General features: G+C 49.4%; 1 protein-coding gene and 1 non-coding gene across 3 annotated transcripts in view; both read right to left on the reverse strand.

Annotated features, from left to right (window-relative positions):
* Window positions 1–1594: 1594 nt before the first annotated feature.
* Window positions 1595–19621, reverse strand: part of WWP2 (WW domain containing E3 ubiquitin protein ligase 2) — a 110916-nt gene continuing 92889 nt past the window's right edge. For both annotated transcript variants that reach the window (XM_029075197.1, XM_029075198.2), the window contains 13 exons: window positions 16931–17012; window positions 16151–16279; window positions 15217–15295; window positions 14796–14867; window positions 14477–14565; window positions 11192–11351; window positions 9414–9547; window positions 8077–8217; window positions 7266–7386; window positions 6659–6763; window positions 5051–5147; window positions 4710–4782; window positions 1595–4383 (listed from right to left, as the gene is read on the reverse strand). In XM_029075197.1, the coding sequence (XP_028931030.1) occupies window positions 4284–4383; window positions 4710–4782; window positions 5051–5147; window positions 6659–6763; window positions 7266–7386; window positions 8077–8217; window positions 9414–9547; window positions 11192–11351; window positions 14477–14565; window positions 14796–14867; window positions 15217–15295; window positions 16151–16279; window positions 16931–17012 (1382 nt within the window). In that variant the 3' untranslated portion in view covers window positions 1595–4283. The remainder of the gene's footprint in view (window positions 4384–4709; window positions 4783–5050; window positions 5148–6658; window positions 6764–7265; window positions 7387–8076; window positions 8218–9413; window positions 9548–11191; window positions 11352–14476; window positions 14566–14795; window positions 14868–15216; window positions 15296–16150; window positions 16280–16930; window positions 17013–19621) is intronic.
* MIR140 (microRNA mir-140) lies at window positions 13439–13561 on the reverse strand. Its single transcript, NR_034630.1, has one exon. It is a non-coding gene; the product is annotated as a microRNA mir-140 (primary transcript).

The following is a 19621-nucleotide window of genomic DNA, read 5'->3' on the forward strand; positions in this document are numbered from 1 at the left end:
CTACCCCAGTGCTTAATACAGTACCTGGAAGCAGCATGGCGTAGTGGATAAAGCACAGGCCTGGGAGTCAGAAGGTCATGGGTTCTAATCCTGGATCCACCACTTGTCTGCTGGGTGACCTTGGGCAAATCACTTCACTTCTCTGGGCCTCAGTTACCTCATCTGTAAACCAGGGATTGAGACTGTGAGCCCCATTTGGGATACTGTGTCTAAACTGTGACTGGCACATAGTAAGAGCTTAACAAATACCACAATCATTATTAGTACTTTTAACAAATGCCACAAAAAAACCCATCGCCGCAAAAACCAAATACCATACTAACAACTGCCGATTCACAGAATGGGCAGTTTTCTAGGGAAAAGGATGGCACGTCTGAACCAGACTCTGTGTGTATCACAGTAAAACACGAGTTGTTCCGTGACTGCGAGAGCCGTGTTCCCAAAAAACGCCACGTTTAAGGAAAACTTACACTGTACTACTCACTTGCTCTGATGCCACGCACGTGCGCCCCAGCCGTTTCTTCGATATCACGGGACGCCAAGCCCCAACGGGCTCTCACCGAAGAACTAATTGCATTCTAATTCCCTCATTCCCTAATCGAAATCTAGCCAAAACGCGTGTCGAAATCACATGCGATAGGAGAAATCAGCATACTTGCGGCCAAGGTCAAAACTGATCCTGGCCACCAGTTATTTACTATCCAGCCCCTCAATTTCCCCAATTATTGAATAGAAGGTGGTTATTTTTTAACAGCGTCCCTGGGGCGTGACCAACGGAGATGGGAAGAGCAAGCCAGTCCCTGGAAGCTCAGACAAGACCCAAGTTGTCTGCTTCCTGACGGCAATTGCTAGTGAGGGCAGTGGCCAGTTTCCAGAGCAGCTGGCAACACCCCGAGATGGAGGTAAATAAAAGAAAGGGAGCAAAACACCCCTCATGTTTACAAACAGTGATGCCTATTGCCTCTCGAGCCACTCATGTCAATGAGCTGATTGAATGAATACAGAGTCTCTTAGCTCCCACCCTGGGGCCAGGGGCCAGCTGGAAAGAAGGGAGCAGACCAATTCCAACTTGGGGCCTAAGGAGAATAGGCACCAGTCTTTCCTTCTGGATTGGTGCTCCGAAGAGGGCCTTTGAAGACGGCAGAGCGCTCGTCCTCGATTAAACCTCCTAGCTATCTGTGAAGCCAAAGAGGAGTACTGGGTTCCTAAATCCCCCAAGCTTTCTAAAGCAAGAGGCGCTGTTATCTGGGGCTTAGAGAGGTTGGAACTTGCCTCATTCCTCCTTAGTGGAGTCTTTAGAAAGACCCATTCACTGAAGGGAGATGGTATCCCGAGGGTAAGAAGGAGACGTACCATTTTGAAATATTGTATCTTGCTGTAGGAGTCTAAAACCCACGCAAGGCCTGGGGCAGGAAGATTTCAACAACCGCTGCTCTTGCTCCCACAGCACCAAGTGCTTCTAGTGGACTACGGTGGCCTCATTTGGGCCCCCAAAAGGAAACTGGGGAACAGGATAGGGAGTCCATCATCTATTATCATAACATATAATAAAAAGACGTGACTTTTCTCCTGGGCAAATAGGAAAAAAAAATGCTCATTTCATTTGGTTTATTTCTTGTGAGAAGTCGGTAAAACATCTTGTCCTTATTTGCAAGGCTAATCTACTTCTTCCCAGATGAGGAAGGCAAATGAAGACGGAGAAAAACACCCCTTGTATTTAAAATTCCCTCATGTTCTGAAAAGCCAGAACATGAGAAACTGTCACATCCTGCTCCCTTGCCACTGAGTAAGAAAATTAGCCCATTTCAACCACCCTGGGGTACAAAGGCCCAGGGTCAGTGCTACCCACTGAGGAGAATATCCACAAACCAAGAGTGGGCTAAAGATTTAGAATCTTAATTAAAAATTAAAAGGACTGCCTAGAATGCCGCCCCCAGGAGAAAGAAGGCAAGAAAGAGGACACAGAGGAGTCAGCCGAAAAGCCCAAAATGGGAGGAGGAGATCGCCCATTCCCTCTTTCAAACACGTCAGGGCCATCAAGTCCCCAGCAACCTGCTGTTCATGTCATCGACACCCTTCGTTTCCAACCCTGGCCTATTACAAAAGTTATACGAAGAGCTCTGCAGACTCCAGAGAGCTACCTCCCCATCTCTCCAGAGTCAAATACACCATCCCCAGGTGGGGCTTAGCACTTTTACATCAAAAGTTGTCTGGTAAAGGAATTCTGGGGAGCTGAGAGCCTCTGAAAGGATGATGAGCGAAAGCCGGGGGCCATTGGAGGCTAGACTGCTAAGCAATTCCTGGACGGCCATTTCCCCTCGTTTCCCAGAAATGCCACATTTTGAACAATAATGCTCCTGTATCCCCAAAGAGGTGAAATCCCGGAACTCCCACCTCCACACCCGTGGTAAAGGGAAGTCCAGAAGGCCTGGCGAGATGCTGAGGCCCCCTCGGAGTTGGGCGGAGGTAGAGATCTGCACACCAACACTAGCCCTGGCTGCTGATTGTTTATTGCACAAGAAATTGGCATCACCGAGGCAGAAGGGGGTGTTACAAAACGAGCTGGTTGCCAACCCAATGCTTCCGCAGGGTGTTTTTATACAGACACTTCATTTATATACACATATCTACACCCGCACCTACACACTCACACTTACATGATTTTGACACTCTGAAGCCTGGGAAGGTGGGCCCCCGCATCCCACCAACAGCAGCCTGTGTGGTGATAACACGGTGAACGTCTGAGGAAAGAAAGGTTGCTCTCCACTGAGCTACACACCGTCATTCAAACTACACTCACAGCACTCCTGGATACATGGCTGCCGGCTCCCATTGGAGAGAGGAGGTCAGGGAGGAGGATGGTGCCGGGGAAGGCACTTTGCTGGTTTGAAAACCCACCTGGTAATCCTCCCAGAGGCTGTGCCCATTTGCAGCTGCTGCCCTACTTTAAAGCTAGAGCCCCGGGGCCCAGGTTGGGGAAAGGAAGAACAGTCTGGGCAACAGCCTAGGAAATAGGGCCCGTGGAGCAGGGCATTCCACTGGATCGTTTAAGCGAAAGGCCCGCTGCGGTCCGAAATCAGAGCAGAGAAGCGCTCCAAGCAACTCCAACCCTTCCTGGGATTTTCCTAGTGGTCGTCTCACGCAGGGACTGAGCTTCGGCCAGGACTTGGGAAAAGAAACCCCAGGCTACCCAGGGCACAAATTACTAACACAAGAATCACCGAACGTAACCAAAGTGCTAGGAGTGGGGTATCCACCAATGTGGATAAGACGCTCACGACTGTACTGAGTTGGGGGCAACCTGTCAAATCACCTGCCCCGAGGGGCAGCAACCGTCTCTATTTGTCTTTGCCAAGTTTGGAGTGGCTACAGTGAATTAGCTTTTGAGTGTCTGGCTTGCCTTTCCTTCTCTCTGCACACAGTTTTTCTGAAGCCCTGACAAAAGCTGGGCCCCGGGTCTAGAGGAAAGAGGCAGCAAGACGCATAAAAACCACAAAACAAAGTGCTTTAAGTGAGGGGGAGAAAAAAAAGAGGGAAAGAGAGAGAGCGAGAGACCGTAGAAAGTTGGTGGGTGTCCCCCCCCCCCCCGCCCCAAACAAGTTATCAAGTTTTATTTACTAGAAAAGAAACCAACCGTTAAATGCAAAGGAAATCCTACTCAGCCACTATCTCATGTCCCCCGGCCTCCATCGGGGCTGAAAAGGAATTGGGTCAGGCGGGTGTCCAGCTTAACCTAATCCTAGCACTCACCAGGCAGAAGAAGTCCCACATTCAGACATTCCAATTAAATGGATCATACTTTTTAAGTTCTATTTAAAATACTAAAATATTTTCTCTAGGCGCTAAGAGAGTGGGCCTCTCTGGTGTCGAAGACTTGCGTAGTCCGATGACACTCAATCTCAAGGTTAACAATTGAGGAGAGGACATCAGAGAGAGTGCCAGCCCTCCGATCTTTGTCAAGAATTCTCTCTCTCTCACACACACGCACGCACGCACACTCCCTCTCTCTCACTCACATGCATACCAAGGAATGGGGCCAATGGATAATACCGGGCATCATTCAAACTCTGCGCCCGGTTTGTGTACAGAGACGTGACATGGAACCTCTTGGGGGGTCAAACTCTCCTGTGTCTCTGCTGGAGAGTTTGCCAAATCCAAGAGAGCTAAAAGCCCACCCCGACTGCCAGGGGGCCTCCTGAGAGTCAGATGTCCAGCTGCTCCACGGACAGGACATCAAGACTGAATGTGTGCTGGGGACGTTGGAGAGACAGTGCGGGCCACTATTACTCTTGTCCAAAGCCTTCTGTCTCTTCAATGGCATAGAGCAGCTTCTCCTTCAGCTGTTCATAGCTCTTGTAGGGAGGAAGATCCAGGCGATTGAAACTGAGGACGACAGAAAAGTGACTGATTGAGCAGAAAGTGACCGAACGATCACCCCCACCCACATCTGAGAAAAGGAATCGACAGTTAAATTTGCTCAACACTCTGAGCAATTCAGCCCCCTGGGTGTTAAAAGTTTCCCGTTCCACCTACGCAAGCCCCAGTACCTTTAGCATCGAGTTCCAAGAGCGGAGTTACTTAGCGTCGCACGGAAAGGCCAAATGAGAGTTTGTCCCACTCCCAAGGACACGCTCACCGTCTGAGCAGCTGAACTCCACCGGGTCAGGATTTGGACAACGCTTACCCCGTCTCTAATTTAACACACTCACCAGGTGTGACTCCGAGGAAGCCAGGTTTCTTTGCCCACTTTGTCGATGCAAAACTTCTGAGGCCCATTGCTGCCTGGTGGCCAGGACAAACACACACAGACTTACTAGAGGGGACTTTCCAGGACTTTCCCCTTCCCCAGCCCTGCTACCTTGAGGAACAGAGGCCATGGCTGCCTCAATCGGCTCCGACTCTGGAGCTGGTGGATTTTCTAGTTTTCATCTGCTACCAAGACACCCTACAGGTGTGTCTCCTCCATATTTACAGGGCCTCTCTACTCTTCACATCATGCCTCCCCGTGCCCTTTCCTCCCAGACTTTCCCGTGGTACTCGGGATAAATACCGATGAGTTCCGCAAATCCTCCAACGGGAAGGCGGCAGGTGCCGGTGACAAACTGCAGGAGCCGGATCCTCTTTTCATTGTCCATCTCCTTAATCACCTGAAATGAATGGACCCCTCATCATAAAAGCAATTCCATCTTAAACCCTGAACTCCAACCAATATTTTGGCCAAGGAAGGTTGATGGTCAGGGATGAGCAAATACCACTCTTGTCCAAAATTAAGCTGGGCAACTCAACTTCATTCATTCACTCAATCGTCTTTATTGAGGGCTTACTGTGTGCAAGGCCCCGTAGTGAGCACTTGGGAGAGTACAGTACAGCAATAAACAGACACGTTCCCTGCCCAAAATGAGCTTACGGTCTAGGGGTGGGTGGAAAATCAATCCCAACTCAATTCTCAAATAGTGGAAAGAAATGAATGTGAATATATACAATTCTAGACTGTGAGCCCGTTGTCGGGTAGGGATTGTCTCTATTTGTTGCCAAATTGTACTTTCCAAGTGCTTAGTACAGTGCTCGGCACACAGTAAGTGCTCAATAAATACAACTGAATGAATGAATATATGTAATGGTATCTGTTAAGTGCTTACTATGTGCCAGGCATTGTTCTAAGGGATGGGGTGGATACGACCTAATGGAGTTGTCCCACGTGGGGCTCTCCGAATGACCGGAGTCGCAGGATTTTATTAATGGCCTACAGGAACATTCTAGTCAACCTTTAGGTCACAGTTGAGCCTCTCGTCCCAGAAGCACCACTCTATGAAACTAGAAGGCAAACTCAATCCACAGTCTTTAGGTCACTAAATGGGATTCTGAAAATTAAAATCAACTGAACAACCTTACACTGCAGAGCTCATTCAACTTTCCTAAAATGAGGTTGGTTGGTTGGTTTTTTCCCCTCCCTACCTCTGTGTCTGCTTTACAAACAGGATGATCTGACTTCTGAATACTTTATTTCCGGCACTGAACCATCTCCTTCCGCTCCACCTCAACCACTGTAGCGTGCATTGCTGAAACAAGCCTAACCGCAAGGCTGACCACTAACTACAGCCTACCATTCTTGTTCAGCCATGCTGGAGCCCCTCCAGGCCACGAGGGATGTTTTCCTCCTTGGGAACTACATCACCGTCTCGTTTGGTACGACTAGAGGCCTGGATCCCCGCACGGAAAGGTATAGAAGTGAGGAGTGGTGAGGTGGAGGCCTAAGCAGCTTGGTAACTGGGATTTAGATCGCCCTGATGGATGCCGGTGATGAACATCACCTAAATACAGACCCGTGGTAAACTCCTAATCCTCTTGGAACAGCAGAAACAGCTGCTGAGAAGCAGAGTAGCCTAGTGGATAGAGTACAGGCCTGGGAGTCAGAGGGACCTGGGTTCTAATCCCAGCTCCGCCACTCGTCCGCTGTGTGACTTGGGCAAGTCACTTCACTTCTCTGTACCTCAGCTGCCTCATCTGTAAAATAGGGATTAATAATGTGAGCCCCAAGCACTGTGAATCTACCCCAGCGTTAGTAAAGTGCCTGGCACCTAGCAAGAGCTTAACAAATACCATTTAAAAAAAAAAGAAAAGAGAGAAAGAGCAGAGAGGAGGCTGTTCCGAGGCTCACCTGCCAGAACCACTGGATCTGCTTGCTGTTCTTGGTATAGTGTCGGTAAATGGTGTTCTTCTGCCAGTCATTCATGTCAATTTCCTGCATGCCACACAACATCAACTAGGAGGCAATGGGACAAGATTGCCATCAATTTACAAACTTTATGCTTCTCTACCCTTCCGGGCCTCCTCCTACTCTTTATCCCTCCATGACCTCAGATAACCTCCTCACCTACAGATACACCCACTTCCGCTCTGCCAGAAAGCTCCTCGTGGGAGATCGAGGGAACAAGGTGGATACGATGCACTCCATAAATACTATTAATTGATTGATAGATACACTATTACCCTATTAGCTCCAGCAAGAGATCTGCTGGGTCAGGTCCTGAGAGCTGCCAGGTTAGGACGGAGCAGTTCTTATCTAGTACAACTTCTTTAGAATCGGTACCTTCCCCTCCAACTCCCCAGGTTCTCTTTCCTACCAAAGGTCTCAATGTGACAGATTCTGATGCAGGTATGGTCATTCAACAAGGAGGCTCCCATGAAGCAGGCCATGTTCTCTGCACAAAACAGCTCCAAAAAGGGAGCCATGAGTTAAACCGCTGTGATCTAAAGGATCTTACCTCCAACTCTTTCTCGTCAAAGTAGCGCAGCCACTCTAGTGGGGCCACTTCGTTGAAGCCATCCAGGAAAGCTTTGGTCTGCTCCTCCACCCCTCGAGTGAACCTCCAATCCGTCAGCAGCCTGAAACCACAGCCCCGTCACATTCAACTCATCCTAAGGAACACCGAAACCTTTTCCTGGGATTCCCTGCCATCCCCAAAGGCCGTGGATTGCTTTTTTTTCCCCTCCCCATACAGATGTTGATTCCCAGCAGCAGAAGAAATGGAGTTTAGAAAACTGAAGAAGCTGAACTCAGCCCTGCTTTTGCCTTGATTTTCTTCATCCTGCCTCAGAGGATGGTGTATGAATGGAATCCATGAAGAATTTGGAGTTTCTCTGCTAGTAGATGCCATGGACACACTGGGAAGAAGCCAACCCCTTCCATGGCTGGCACCTGACAGAGTCAGTGGCCCGTTAAAGGGGAAGGGGGGGAGCAAAATAAGCGCTGTGTGAGCCCAGCAGGCTTCATCTCCTGGACTGAGGGCTCATCGCTGGATATAGAAGGGGAAAGGCAAAGTGGGAAACTATCTGATGGTAACTAGCTCACAGTACGTAGGTTGTTCCCCACTGGGGCATCAACCTCCATGGGCAGTGGATAGACTTAAATGGGGAGGGGGAGAGGGCGGGGGGCAGTGGGAAGCTCTGCCAGGACCAGTAATCCTCGACAGGCACAACTCCTGACTCAGAGTCCAGCTCGTCTCCCCCATCCTCAATCCCGACCCCCCCCCAACAACTGGGGGTGACCCTCCCTTCCCAGCCTTTGGGATTTACATGATATACTCCTCTTTGTTCTCCTCTGTGACTCGAATGCTCTCTCCTCCTTCCTTCAGCTCATGAGTGGTCACCTTGCCCAAGATCTCCATGTCCTGGATGAAGTACAACTCCAGCCCACATTCCTCTAGGTTATTTTCCCTTGGCAAAGAGGATAGGGAAGGAAAAATGATCAAAAGAAAATATTTCACTTAGAAATATCGTCCCCTGAATCCCGCGCCCGACACGCCTAAGAACTGGAAATTCATTACGTAATGTAGCCCAAAAATAGTGACAGAATCAGGCAAAACAACATCTCCGGAGGCAGGTGAGAGGGGACTGCTGAAAGGGGTACCCTCAGTCCCACATTCTAGAAGAGCTCCCTTTGCTCCTACGGCCTTTCCCATTCCCATCCCCTGGGATGCTGCAGAGAGGGCACGTAGGGGAAAACTCCAATATCGTGATTCACGCCCCGGTGCATCACACAGTAAGCAATGTCATTACAGGTTCAGATCATGGTCTACCCAACTCTGTAATCTCCCACCAACAGGGGCAAAGGGATGCTTGAAATAACCATGTGTCAGACGCCCTCCTTGACAGTCACCCAATGATTACAGATGTCCCATTTAATAACCCTACCTTTTCCCTCTGGTAATACACTATGGACCTCCTTCTCCAACAGATCTCAGAGTGTATCACTGAGGTGTCAGTGGGACAGGGCACTGCAGGCTGCCCCTAGGCCCAACTCCACACCGCCTCTCCCCCAGTCCCCATTCAGATGTCATGGCTGAACAGAACACATTAGGGACTTGCTCCAAAGTAGCAGAAATTGCTGGCCAGGAGGAATGATGCCCAGTCCTGGGTCGAGACCGTATCAAGTGAACGTGGTCCTGGAAATCCCTTCCTCTCCCTGAATTTGTGCCAGTAAGGAGAAAGGGGTAAGGTGGGGACTGCCCCAGGGCAGGGAGCTGTACCAGGCGAGGCGCTGGTTCCCTCTACGACACCCAGGTTCGCACCACTATTTCCCTCCCCCGCAAGGAAAGCCACACTCTGGGGGCCAGGGCAGATGAAGGATGGGAGATGCAAAATGGGCAACGTTGCTCCGACACTAAACTAAGCTGTTCCGATTCTACCCAGTCCCTTGTAGGTGGGCGGTGGGAGCCTCTGTAGACCATCATCAGACCATTCTACTACAGAAAAGGAGGGCCCCAAGTTGTGCTTCCTTGGAAAGCAAATGGGATGTCAAAGTCCAGCCTATTATACCAGGTAGTGGCCACAGGCTGAAGCCTCCCAAAGGAGCATAAGAACCTTATCTCAGAATCCAGCTTTTGCCCCTGCTGGAAGCAAAAGGCACTCACTTGATCCAGACAATGGAGTTGTAGAACTCCGGGTCAATGGATTCCAGGTCTTTCAAAGTGGGCCTCTTGTTCAGCATTCGCTTGTAGAAGGGGAGTGTGAAGCCAGTGTCAATGAATTTTCCATGATACAGAGCCTGGGGAAGATAATAATGGGGAAGTCATTCCTACCTTAGGCTGCGGTCTGGCCCCTTCTCGGAGCCCCAGAGTCTTTACGACAGAGAAGGGCCCAAGCTAATGCGATCTCAATGAGCGGGGCACTCTACTCCACGTGGTCCTAGCAACCACATCCTGAACACCATGGAGTCGGCGCCTGGGACAGAGAGTGGAGAAAGGTCCACAGAGCCCAGCCCAAAGAGTCTCCCCGGTCAGAACTGGACTGTAAAAGGAAGCTGAAGAGGAAGACCAGAAATTGAAGGATAGAAAAATGTGCCCATTTCCTAGGCCTGACTCTCGAGGGCTTATTCCTGACCCTGACGGTGCGGCTTCTCTCACAGGAAAGGACTTCCCGAGCTGCGAATTGAGCCCGTTTTCCATTGGCTACACCTGAGGAATCTGTCCCATGGCCCCGATCCCTGGGGTCTAGGGAGCACAGCTGCTCGGCAGGCTCCCCCTGGTCCAGTGGAGATTTGCCCCTCTACTTCCTGAGAGCACATATTTAAACAGCTCCAGCCGGCTGCCCTGACTCACTGGCTCTGAGAGCTTGAAAGCAGAGGCAGCCAAAAATAATGCAGACACCAGTGAGAGCTGGCGGGCCAGTTGTGAGTAATAGTCTGGGGTTTTTACTGGTCTGTCCTGTCGGCTTTTAGCCCTTCGGGAGACCTATGAGGAATGTGCCCACTTCCTGAGCCCAGCACCTTGGCCAACAACCTCCCAGACAAGTGGGGGGGGAAGCTTCAAGCATAGGCACCGAAGGTCTTGGGTGGGGCGGGGGTGGAGGGAGGGAGCGGGCGCAGGGGCAGGACCTCCCTTGGAGAAGAGAACTGAGAATGGGGAATATTCGAGAAATCAGAGCTCAATATTTCAAACTGCTAGAGCTACAATATTTTGAAAATCTGCATTTCCTAGGGGAGACGCCTGTGACTGCTCCAGGTGCGGTTTTCACGATCTGTACGCCCAAATTCTTGGGGAACCCAACTCCCTTCATGATCTCTCACTTCTTACCGGGATTCTCACCAGGCACTAGCCGCCTAAAGTCGGGGGAGAAAAGACACTTTCGGGGTCGTATTTAGCCGAGTTACCCTACATATGGCTCTCATGTTTGCTTTAGTCAGTCGATCGAATTTACTGAGCGCTTACTCTGTGCAACCTCCCTGATATTAGACAGGGTCACTGGGTGCATTGCGGGCATTTAGTAAGTAGATAAAGACAATATCCACCTCTGGAAGGAAAAGTTCCCAGATCATCCCGGGATCAGACAAAACACAGATGCCCAGACCCTCTGCCTCGGCATTCCCTCTGGGTGCCAGATAGGCATCAACAGATTTAACTGGAGAGTAATACTGATCCCTGGGTAAACACCAAACAGCTTCCTTATGTGGGAAGCCCTCCCTGAAGACCCAGAGGGAACACACGACACAAAATTAGGGAATTCATACAGAAAACCCGCTCTTCCTTGCAGCTCCATCATCGTTCTACACCCATCCTACGGCCAGGAATGAGAGGATGGAATGAGAAGGCCAGGGATGGCCAGGAATGAGACGGAGGTAGGGAAAAAGGAAAGGAGGGAGAAGAGTTGGCAGGAAGTCTGGACCCCTTCTACCATGGCTACAAATTCTTACCATTGCTATGAATCTGCCAATGAAGCGGAAGTAGGTGAGGTGATCAGGGTTGATGGAGGAAGCTGGGTTGATCTGCAGACAGTAGTTGTTCTTCCCAGCATATTCAAATAAACAGTACATGGGATTGAGCACCTCATGAGAGAGGAGAAAGAACCATTCTCTGGGAGGGAAAACAAAAAAAAAACCAAGAATGAAGGGGGGAAACGCTCACCTCTGGTTACTTATCCAGGTGCCTGTCTTTCTGCTTTTGTCTCTTTGGAAAGCTGAGGATAAAGCATCCCAGAAGCGGTTTGGACCTTACAGAAATTTATAATTCATTCAATAGTATTTATTGAGCGCCTACTATGTGCAGAGTAATGTACTAAGCTAATAATAGTAATGATAATAATAATGTAATAATTGTGGTATTTATTAAGCGCTAACTAGGTGCCCGGCATGTACAGAGCACTGGAGTGGATACAAGCAAATTGGGTTGGTCATAGTCCCTGTCCCATACGGGGCTCACAGTCTTAATCCCCATTTTTCAGATGAGGAACTGAGGCACAGACAAGTGAAGTGATTTGCCCAAGGTAACACAGCAGACAAGTGACAGAGCCGGGATTAGAACCCAGGTCCTTCTGACTCCCAGGCCCACGCTTTCTCCACTAGGCCATGCTGCTTCTCAACTTTTCCCCGGGGAGGTCTGTCTCTATGTCCGACTGTGAAGAAGGAATGGGGTCAGATCTCGTGCGCAGAAGCCCATACCCGTGTTGGGCCAATCAGTCACCATCACACTGAGCTGATGTTTCTGGAGGCCCACGCTCCACCTGGACCATGGAAAGGAGCTAAAACACAACCATCTTGTTGCCTCGTCATCAGGGAAGCTTTTTTCAGGATGAGGTTTTTCACCCAACAGACCCACGGTTTACAGGCTGAATCATAATCTGACGTGAAGGGAGCCATCACAGTTCAGTGCTCTGGAGCCTGTTGGCCCATTCCAAATCCTGCCGCTCTACAGGCCCATAAACAATCCCACTCCTGGTCCGACCACTGGTCCATCCACCTCGATATTTGTCTCTGACGGCGGCGAAGGATGTACGGAGCAACCGTGCGACAGACACTCTTCTTGAAACGGATTCTAACATGTACAATATAGCACCTAACGTCACTAACGTTTCCCTCCACGACCCTCGCGTTCTCTCTAGCAATCCATTTTGGATTGCTGGTCCCTGAATTTATCCAGATCCCCCTTGAGCCCACTGACATTTTCAGCCCACCCAATTTCCTCTGGTAACAAATTTCATATAGTTACCACCCACCGTGGGACATTATTTCCTCTGTTTGTTTTGAAACTACCAACCTCAGGCTTCAGTGGGTGTCTGCTCACCCTGGTGCTGTGGAATCTGGTGAAGAGCAATTCCGTGCTCACCCGAGGCACACCCTTCATGTTTTGGAAACTTCCATCACGTCCCCAGTGACTTTCCAGATTGAAGAGTGGGCCTACTCTTGTTTTCTCCAGCAGCACTAGACCTGTACTAAGATGTGGCGATGAAAACTGCATAAAGATTTAGAGGTGCCTGGCTTTATTTATAGGCAAAATCGGGTCTGATGATGCCCGGCATTTCGTCGGACTTGCTGGCTAAGGCCACAGACCGACAGATGACTTAACAGCTCATCGTCTAGACTGTACGCTCCTTACGGGCCGGGAACATGTCTGCTAATTCCGTTCGACTGCATTCTCCCGAGCTCTTAGTTTAGTGCTCTGCACATAGTAAGCACTCGATAAATACCACTGATTGATCGATTAACAGGACCACCAGCAGAGAAGGGATTTCAGCTTTGGCCAGCTTGGCACCGGGCACCCATTCCCTCCCAGCCCCAACATCCATGCATTCCACAATACATTATCCAGATTCCACATAATCTTTCCTCCCTGACCCAATAAGTGTGCTGCATTTCAATACCCCTTCCAACTCAGTTGTGGATATATAATCAGTCCCCATCATCCCAGGACTACAGCTTGAGCTCCCACTGCTCCCGCCCTGCACTGGTGCTCTTGTTCACTATTCTCTTATGCGCCCCCAAGCACCCCATCACTTCTCCCCCACCCCCGGTGCCCCTAGGCACCAGTATCATCCCAGTCACGACAGCCCCTCTGGGCCGCATCTAAATCCTCCTTCAGAGAGAGTCACTATGGGTGGACCAGTTCCTTCAGTCCCTCCTCCCTGGTTTGCTCAGCTGTCTGTATCCAGGGAGACGAGGATTCTTCCGATGCAGAGAGCGTCCCGGTATCCTGTCCGTGGTTCTACCCTGTGGTAGAACAGCATGACGTAACCTACCATAGGGTAAAACCACTGGCAGGACACAGAGAGAGACACACACAGACACAAAGGGCAGGAGCCAAACTGGAAGCCCACAAACCAAAGCCTGGAGGAGGGTCACCATGGAGAAGGAACATTAAATCTACAGTGGACAAACATAAGTGCAACATGAGGAGGAAACGCGGGCAAGGACATAGAAAGTTAACCCAGCTCCATAGCATCTAACGTAGCAGAAACCTTCACAGCAGCAAAGAAAATCATCTGAAAGGGCAGGGTCTCTCAGATGACAAAGAAGCCTTCATTTCGCCCAGTGTCGATAATGCCTCATCCCCCAGTACTTTCATAGCGCCAGGGTGCGGGAGTAGGAGAGGTGTGTTACGGAGAATGGAGGGAATCCTATTTTTGGCGGAAATGGTTCCTTTCCCCTACCCATTTATATCCTGGACCCTCTGGATTAGAGTCTCCCGAAGTGCAGTGTACTCAAATTACAGAGAAATATTACTGTGGCCCTCAAGGAAAATCAGACCGGAGGCCATTCTAGAAAGACAGAGGGAAACCACATGGAGAATTAGCTACCGCCACAGAACCAAAGGGATCCTCAAGTTTCTGAACGGAGCTTATTTTAAAAAACAACCTTAGGATATGGCTACTTTCAACTCCGAAGAAAACTTCAGAATGTTTTTCATCAAGCGCTTAACAAATGTCACCACGATGATGACGATTATTGTCGTCAAATACCAACCTCCTCAAGTCAATGCAGGGTTACTGAGAGAAGGCATCTAGTATTGAGCCTCGTAAAAGGAGAGGGCCCTTATCTGATGCCCAACAAGGTTGGTCTCATGTGGCTTTTAAGGTCAGTAATTCAATGTCTTTTCTCTGCCAACAGGACCTGTTCGGGTGTGGGCCCCAGTGGCTGGGAAGAGGGGATGTGGGGAAAGGAACGGCCACTCTCACGAAGAGCTCGGGCATCCTCCGCAATGCTAACCTGGCAATGCCACCGTAGTCCAGGCCCTCCTCCCCTCGCATGATGATGTACAGCCGGCGGCGCAAATCATACGGCTTCATGTTCATGATCTGAGGGGAAAAGGAGAGAGTCACTGCATAGGTCTAAGTCACTGGCACCCCAGAGATTCCACAGCTGTGGCCTCAGGGAATAGTACCCGGACATTCCAGCTCCTTCCCTAGAAGCCCAGCCGGGACTGTCTGTTTATAGACTCTGGCGCAGCCCATTCTGGAGAAGACGAGCTGCCTCTCTTAGTCCTCGGCCTAGTGACAGGAGTAGATCTGGCCACCCACTCCCTTACCTGCTGGAAAGAGTCCTCAAAGAGCGTCTGTCGGGAAACGCTGATCTTCACATGGCTGGGCAGTGCATTCGACTGGAAAGAAAACACCCGATGTGAGAACTTGAGCGATTACCAGGACGGAGACACTCACCCCGCTCCCGACTCTAGAACCACCTGCCGAGCTGTGGCACCCGGAGCCACCGGCTTAAAGCCTGACCTGAGAGCTAATCCTTCTCCCCCAGGTACAGACCGAGTCCAACTCTACCTCGAGGTTCTCAAAACCAACAAACTATATCCTCAACATGCCTAAACTCAGTGACTGACTCGACTTGATGTTTCCAAAAAGTACCCCCCACACCCTTTCTTGGGCTCAATTATGGCACTGAAAAGACCAACAAGTGGTCCTGGACCGGAGATTGACGACCCACAGGCTGTGACTCACATGGCATAAGAAACGGAACTGGTGATACTTCCAGCGAAAGCTGCGATCGTAGGCTCCAGGAGAACCACCTTGCTTATTGCTAAAAAAGAGGAAATAGACTCAATTGTAAGTATCACCCAAATGATAACAGATTGCCCTTCAGCAACACTAAGTGATTTAAAGACTTCATTTCGGGAAACATATCTTAACTGAACTTTGCCCATGGAGAAACTGAAGCACTGAGATGGAAAAGGATTGACCTAAATTTGCTCTGTGAGGAAAAGTAGACTTCAAATCAAAATTCGGGACTTCTATTTCCCAGGCTATGAGGGTTAGGCTTATACTTGGGAAATGATATTAGTCCAAGTCACCTGGAAATTTGTTGAACTTTCCCTTGTGCTTCCCAAACCTCTCCCTTTCTTTCCCTCTTTCTTTTCCGTTGCGTTCCGTGGCGCAATTTGGGTATTCTTCCTAAAGGCTTATTAGCTTTGACAAACCCTAGGGTATTATTCACCCTTTACTAATAGAAGCCTTAAAGATCTGGACAGTGACCTCGAAAGTCATCTGTGCCTACGGCCAACTCAATAGTAGCTTTCAGCACTGTTTTGCTATTAAAAAAAAAAAAAAAATCACCGCCTGGCAGAGCCAAGACCCCAAGGTGAACTATTAGCCTGGAAGAAATCTAGCCTAGGATCTTCAAGGCAATTTTCAGCCCATCAACCCTCTTTCAGGCAGCTTAAATTCAGGTGCAAATTCTATCACCAGGGGGAACTAAAGAACAGGAAATGAACAACCAAAACCTAGACCCAACCCGGCCACTCACACCAGGGAGACCCGCCAGCCCAAATCCCTCCCTTTCATCTGGTCTGGATGCAAAATCCTCAAGGGACTTGGCCCAAGAGATGGAGACTTGTAAAATGAAGGGGCTTAGTGGACTAAACACGCCAGCCCTTACCCGGTCTCGAATCCAGGGCGGGGGTCTTTGAAGGTAGTAGTGCGTGTGTTGTGATCCACAAAGTAGCGCACCCCTTCACTGGTGTATTTCATCTCCCATCCCGGCGGTAGGGCTGGCTCCTGGATCATTCTACACAGCACAAGAAAGACAGGTCGTTGTTGGGGGAGAGGGAGAGGAGCGGCGGCCAATCCATTCCTCACTCATTGCCTCTCCCTACCATAGCGGGGCCTACTGAGAACGAATCGGTCCCCCGGGATGCACATGGATCCCAAATGCCCAAGTCTCACGTGGTCTTCTTCCTTCAAAAGCTGCAGCTCGGAGGAGCCGTTTCTAGAGGGTCAAGGAAGCGTGCACCTGAGCCTGGCCAGTTAAGAGAAGGGGCCTATTTAGAACGGGAAAGGGTTGTTCCCTACTGGACAATCCTGAGAGGACATTTGAAAGAAGAAGCCTGGGAGGGAGTCTGAAGAATAAGTTCCATCTGTCCTGGGACACAACAGGGGAGAGCAAGGCCCATCCTTTTGTTTCCTGATTAGGATCCTGCCTCCCCGAAGGTTGTGAGCAGCAGCCCAGCCCACCTATCCCATAGTTTGGCCCCTGGCATTACTGAGTCGCTTGCCGACTTTAAAGCAGGCTCTGAAGAGGCTCCCTAGCAGCAGTGGTATTTATTAGGCACTTACTGTGCAGACAGCACTCTAGGAGGGTGTTCCAGTAAGTGCTTCTGACCGGAGCCTCGGCCCTCTTCTGAACCCTAAAGCCCAGGTCCCTAACCCCAGTCCATACCCCTGCGTGCGAGGATCCTCCCACTGGGTGGTACGAGTGTTGTGGTTCACGTAATATACACGGCCATTGTCCTGTCTCTTTTCTGAGAGAAAAGGAAAAACAGAAGATGTGATTTAAGTATTTCTCAACCTCTCCTTTCCCTCTGGCCCTCCCTTTGAAATGGTCCTGGAAATCCTCTTCTAGAACCAGTGAAATTGAGCCCTCCCCTTTTCTCCGGTCCTTACGCTGCTCAACACCGAGAAAGGAGGAGGCAACTTTTTCCTGTGGGTTTAGTTAGTGAGGGAAGGCAGGGATAAGAGTCACCTCTCATTTGTCATGGTTTGCGGGGGCAAAAGCAGCCAAGGTGAAGCCTGGGTAATGACATCCAGTTGAGCAAAAAAAAAAACCAAAACAACAGCAGCAAAAGAAAACATACAACGGACTTGGTCCTAGACCACTTCCCCAGACAACTGTCCTCACCCGACCACGTAGTAATCCTCCTACACAGTTTATGGACTCAGGAACCCAAAGGTCCCTGATGGAACAAGAAGCTAACGGCCTCTGAGCCTGATCAATCCAGCTCTAACCAAACGATGGAGAAGTAGCTCGGCCTAGTGGAAAGAGCCCGGACCTGGGAGTTGGAGTACCTGGGTTCTAATCCCAGCTCCGCCACCTGTCCGCTGTGGGACCTTGGGAAAGTTACTTCATCTTTCTGGGACTCAGTTTCCTCAACTGTAAAATGGGAGTACAATACCTACCCTCTAGACTGTAAGCTCGTTGTGGGCAGGGAACATTGGTGGGCAGGGAACATGTCTATCAACTCCGCCGTATTCTACTCTCCCAAGCCCTGAATACAGTGCTCTGCCCCCAGTAAGCGTTCAATAAATATGATTGATTTACTGACTGGAAGCTTTACACAAGCATACACACCACCCATCATTCACTTAACTGGATAATGAAGAGTTCTGAGCCATTTCTGGGATAAATAAGCCTTGAGTAATTAGAAGGATATCTTCATTCCTCCCGCATCTGAACATTAACACTTACCTTGTTGTCTCTAGGCATCCCTGGATACTGCAGATAGGAGAAACTACATCCCCAACAACAACCCAGACGAAACCACATCACAAACCTCAGAATACACAACCCTCACCATATGTGGCGCTTACCTCTCCAGAAGCAGGAATCCACATATTTATTCTAACGCACACAGCAGATTAAGGATAAACCCAGACTAATCAGGAAAAAAGGAAGTTGTTTGGGGAGACGGGGAAGAGTTTTTGCTCCTTTAGCTTCCTCTTCTCATTCCTTAAACTCCTTTCCAACCTTGTGCTAAATTACTCTTAAAGCAGCTTTTAGCATAAATCGAATGGTTTATGGGGTAGCTGGGGCCCTACCTGCTATGCCGATTCATTATCTTCTTGGACTCACATACCTCAGTTAAAAACTAATAAATCTTGAGAGGTTTCTTGGGACAACCAAGCCGGTTCTGAGAATGAAAGCTGAAGACAGAGAGCTTTCCTCCTGCTTGGTTCTGCAAGTGTCAGGTTGGGCGCCTAGAAGGCGAACACCTCCCTGCCAGCACCTCTCTGGCTTCTCCCTGGGACTCGAAAAGGAAAAAATGGCCCAAGCTCTAAATCTCAGCAGGTCTGCAAAAACTCTCACCAACTCCCTGGTTCTTGAGGCAAAGTCACTGGAAATTTATTCCCAGATTATGACATGCCAGAAGCTGCCTCTTTTCTGTAATGCCGCGGCATGATGAAAAATAAATCAGATCCAGAAACAATAGGGAGGCAGAATACTGATCAGGAAGTAAGGAGACTGGAATAAAAATATGACCCCCACTTACACCCACAGATTCAAAGCTTCTGACAACTGATCCAGGATCCATTTCCCAACAAAATCGGCCTTTCCCCCTCTGCCTTAAATGGCTCAAGTATTTCTTCCCATTTAGTTTCCTTCATTCATATAAGCACAGACTGGGGGGAAAAAAAAGAGGCAGGAAGGCAGAGAGGGCCCAGTAGCTGCTTAGTAGTTTGCAAGCCCCTCAGAATGTTTCATTAGCTCATGCCAAGAAGACAAGTTTTTCCAGAGGCTTCTGCGTGGGGGAGGAGGCTCAGAAACTACTGCTGTTGCCTTGGCATGAATCTTTCATGTCTGCTTCATGGAGGCCCAAAGCCAAGCTAACCACTGGGTCCTGGGGATCTGTCCCGCCTGTTTAATGCTTCTCTTTGAGCCCCTGGCGCTGATGACTGAATCAATTTACCTCAGTTCAGGGCATCTGCTCCTGTGTTTTAAAGAGGGTCTTTTCTGCTAAGAGCTTACATATTTTCTTCCAGGCAGCACCGCAGGAACCAGAAAAAGGGGTGGGGGACCCCCAAAGCATCCTGACAACCTCCTGAGACCAGGACAAAATGAATGGAATTGCTCTCTGTTGGATCTTACTGCCTTGTTCACTTGCTATTAAGCATCTCTGCTGAGATGCTTCCCAACCACATCCCCTGAGAAACATCTGCCTAATCCCCTAGATCTTCCAATTGGGAAACAACTTCTGAGATTTAGCCAAAAGTTTTCCTTTCTTTGATTTTATTACATTATTTGTCATTTCAAAATTCTGAATTTTTTACCTCTAACTTCACACTTGCGAACATCTATAGACATTTTTCCCTCTATCTTGAGCTACTCCCATCGGTATATTTTATCCAAACTTTC

The sequence above is a fragment of the Ornithorhynchus anatinus genome, chromosome 11, assembly GCF_004115215.2.
Source record: "Ornithorhynchus anatinus isolate Pmale09 chromosome 11, mOrnAna1.pri.v4, whole genome shotgun sequence".
Lineage (NCBI taxonomy): Eukaryota > Metazoa > Chordata > Mammalia > Monotremata > Ornithorhynchidae > Ornithorhynchus > Ornithorhynchus anatinus.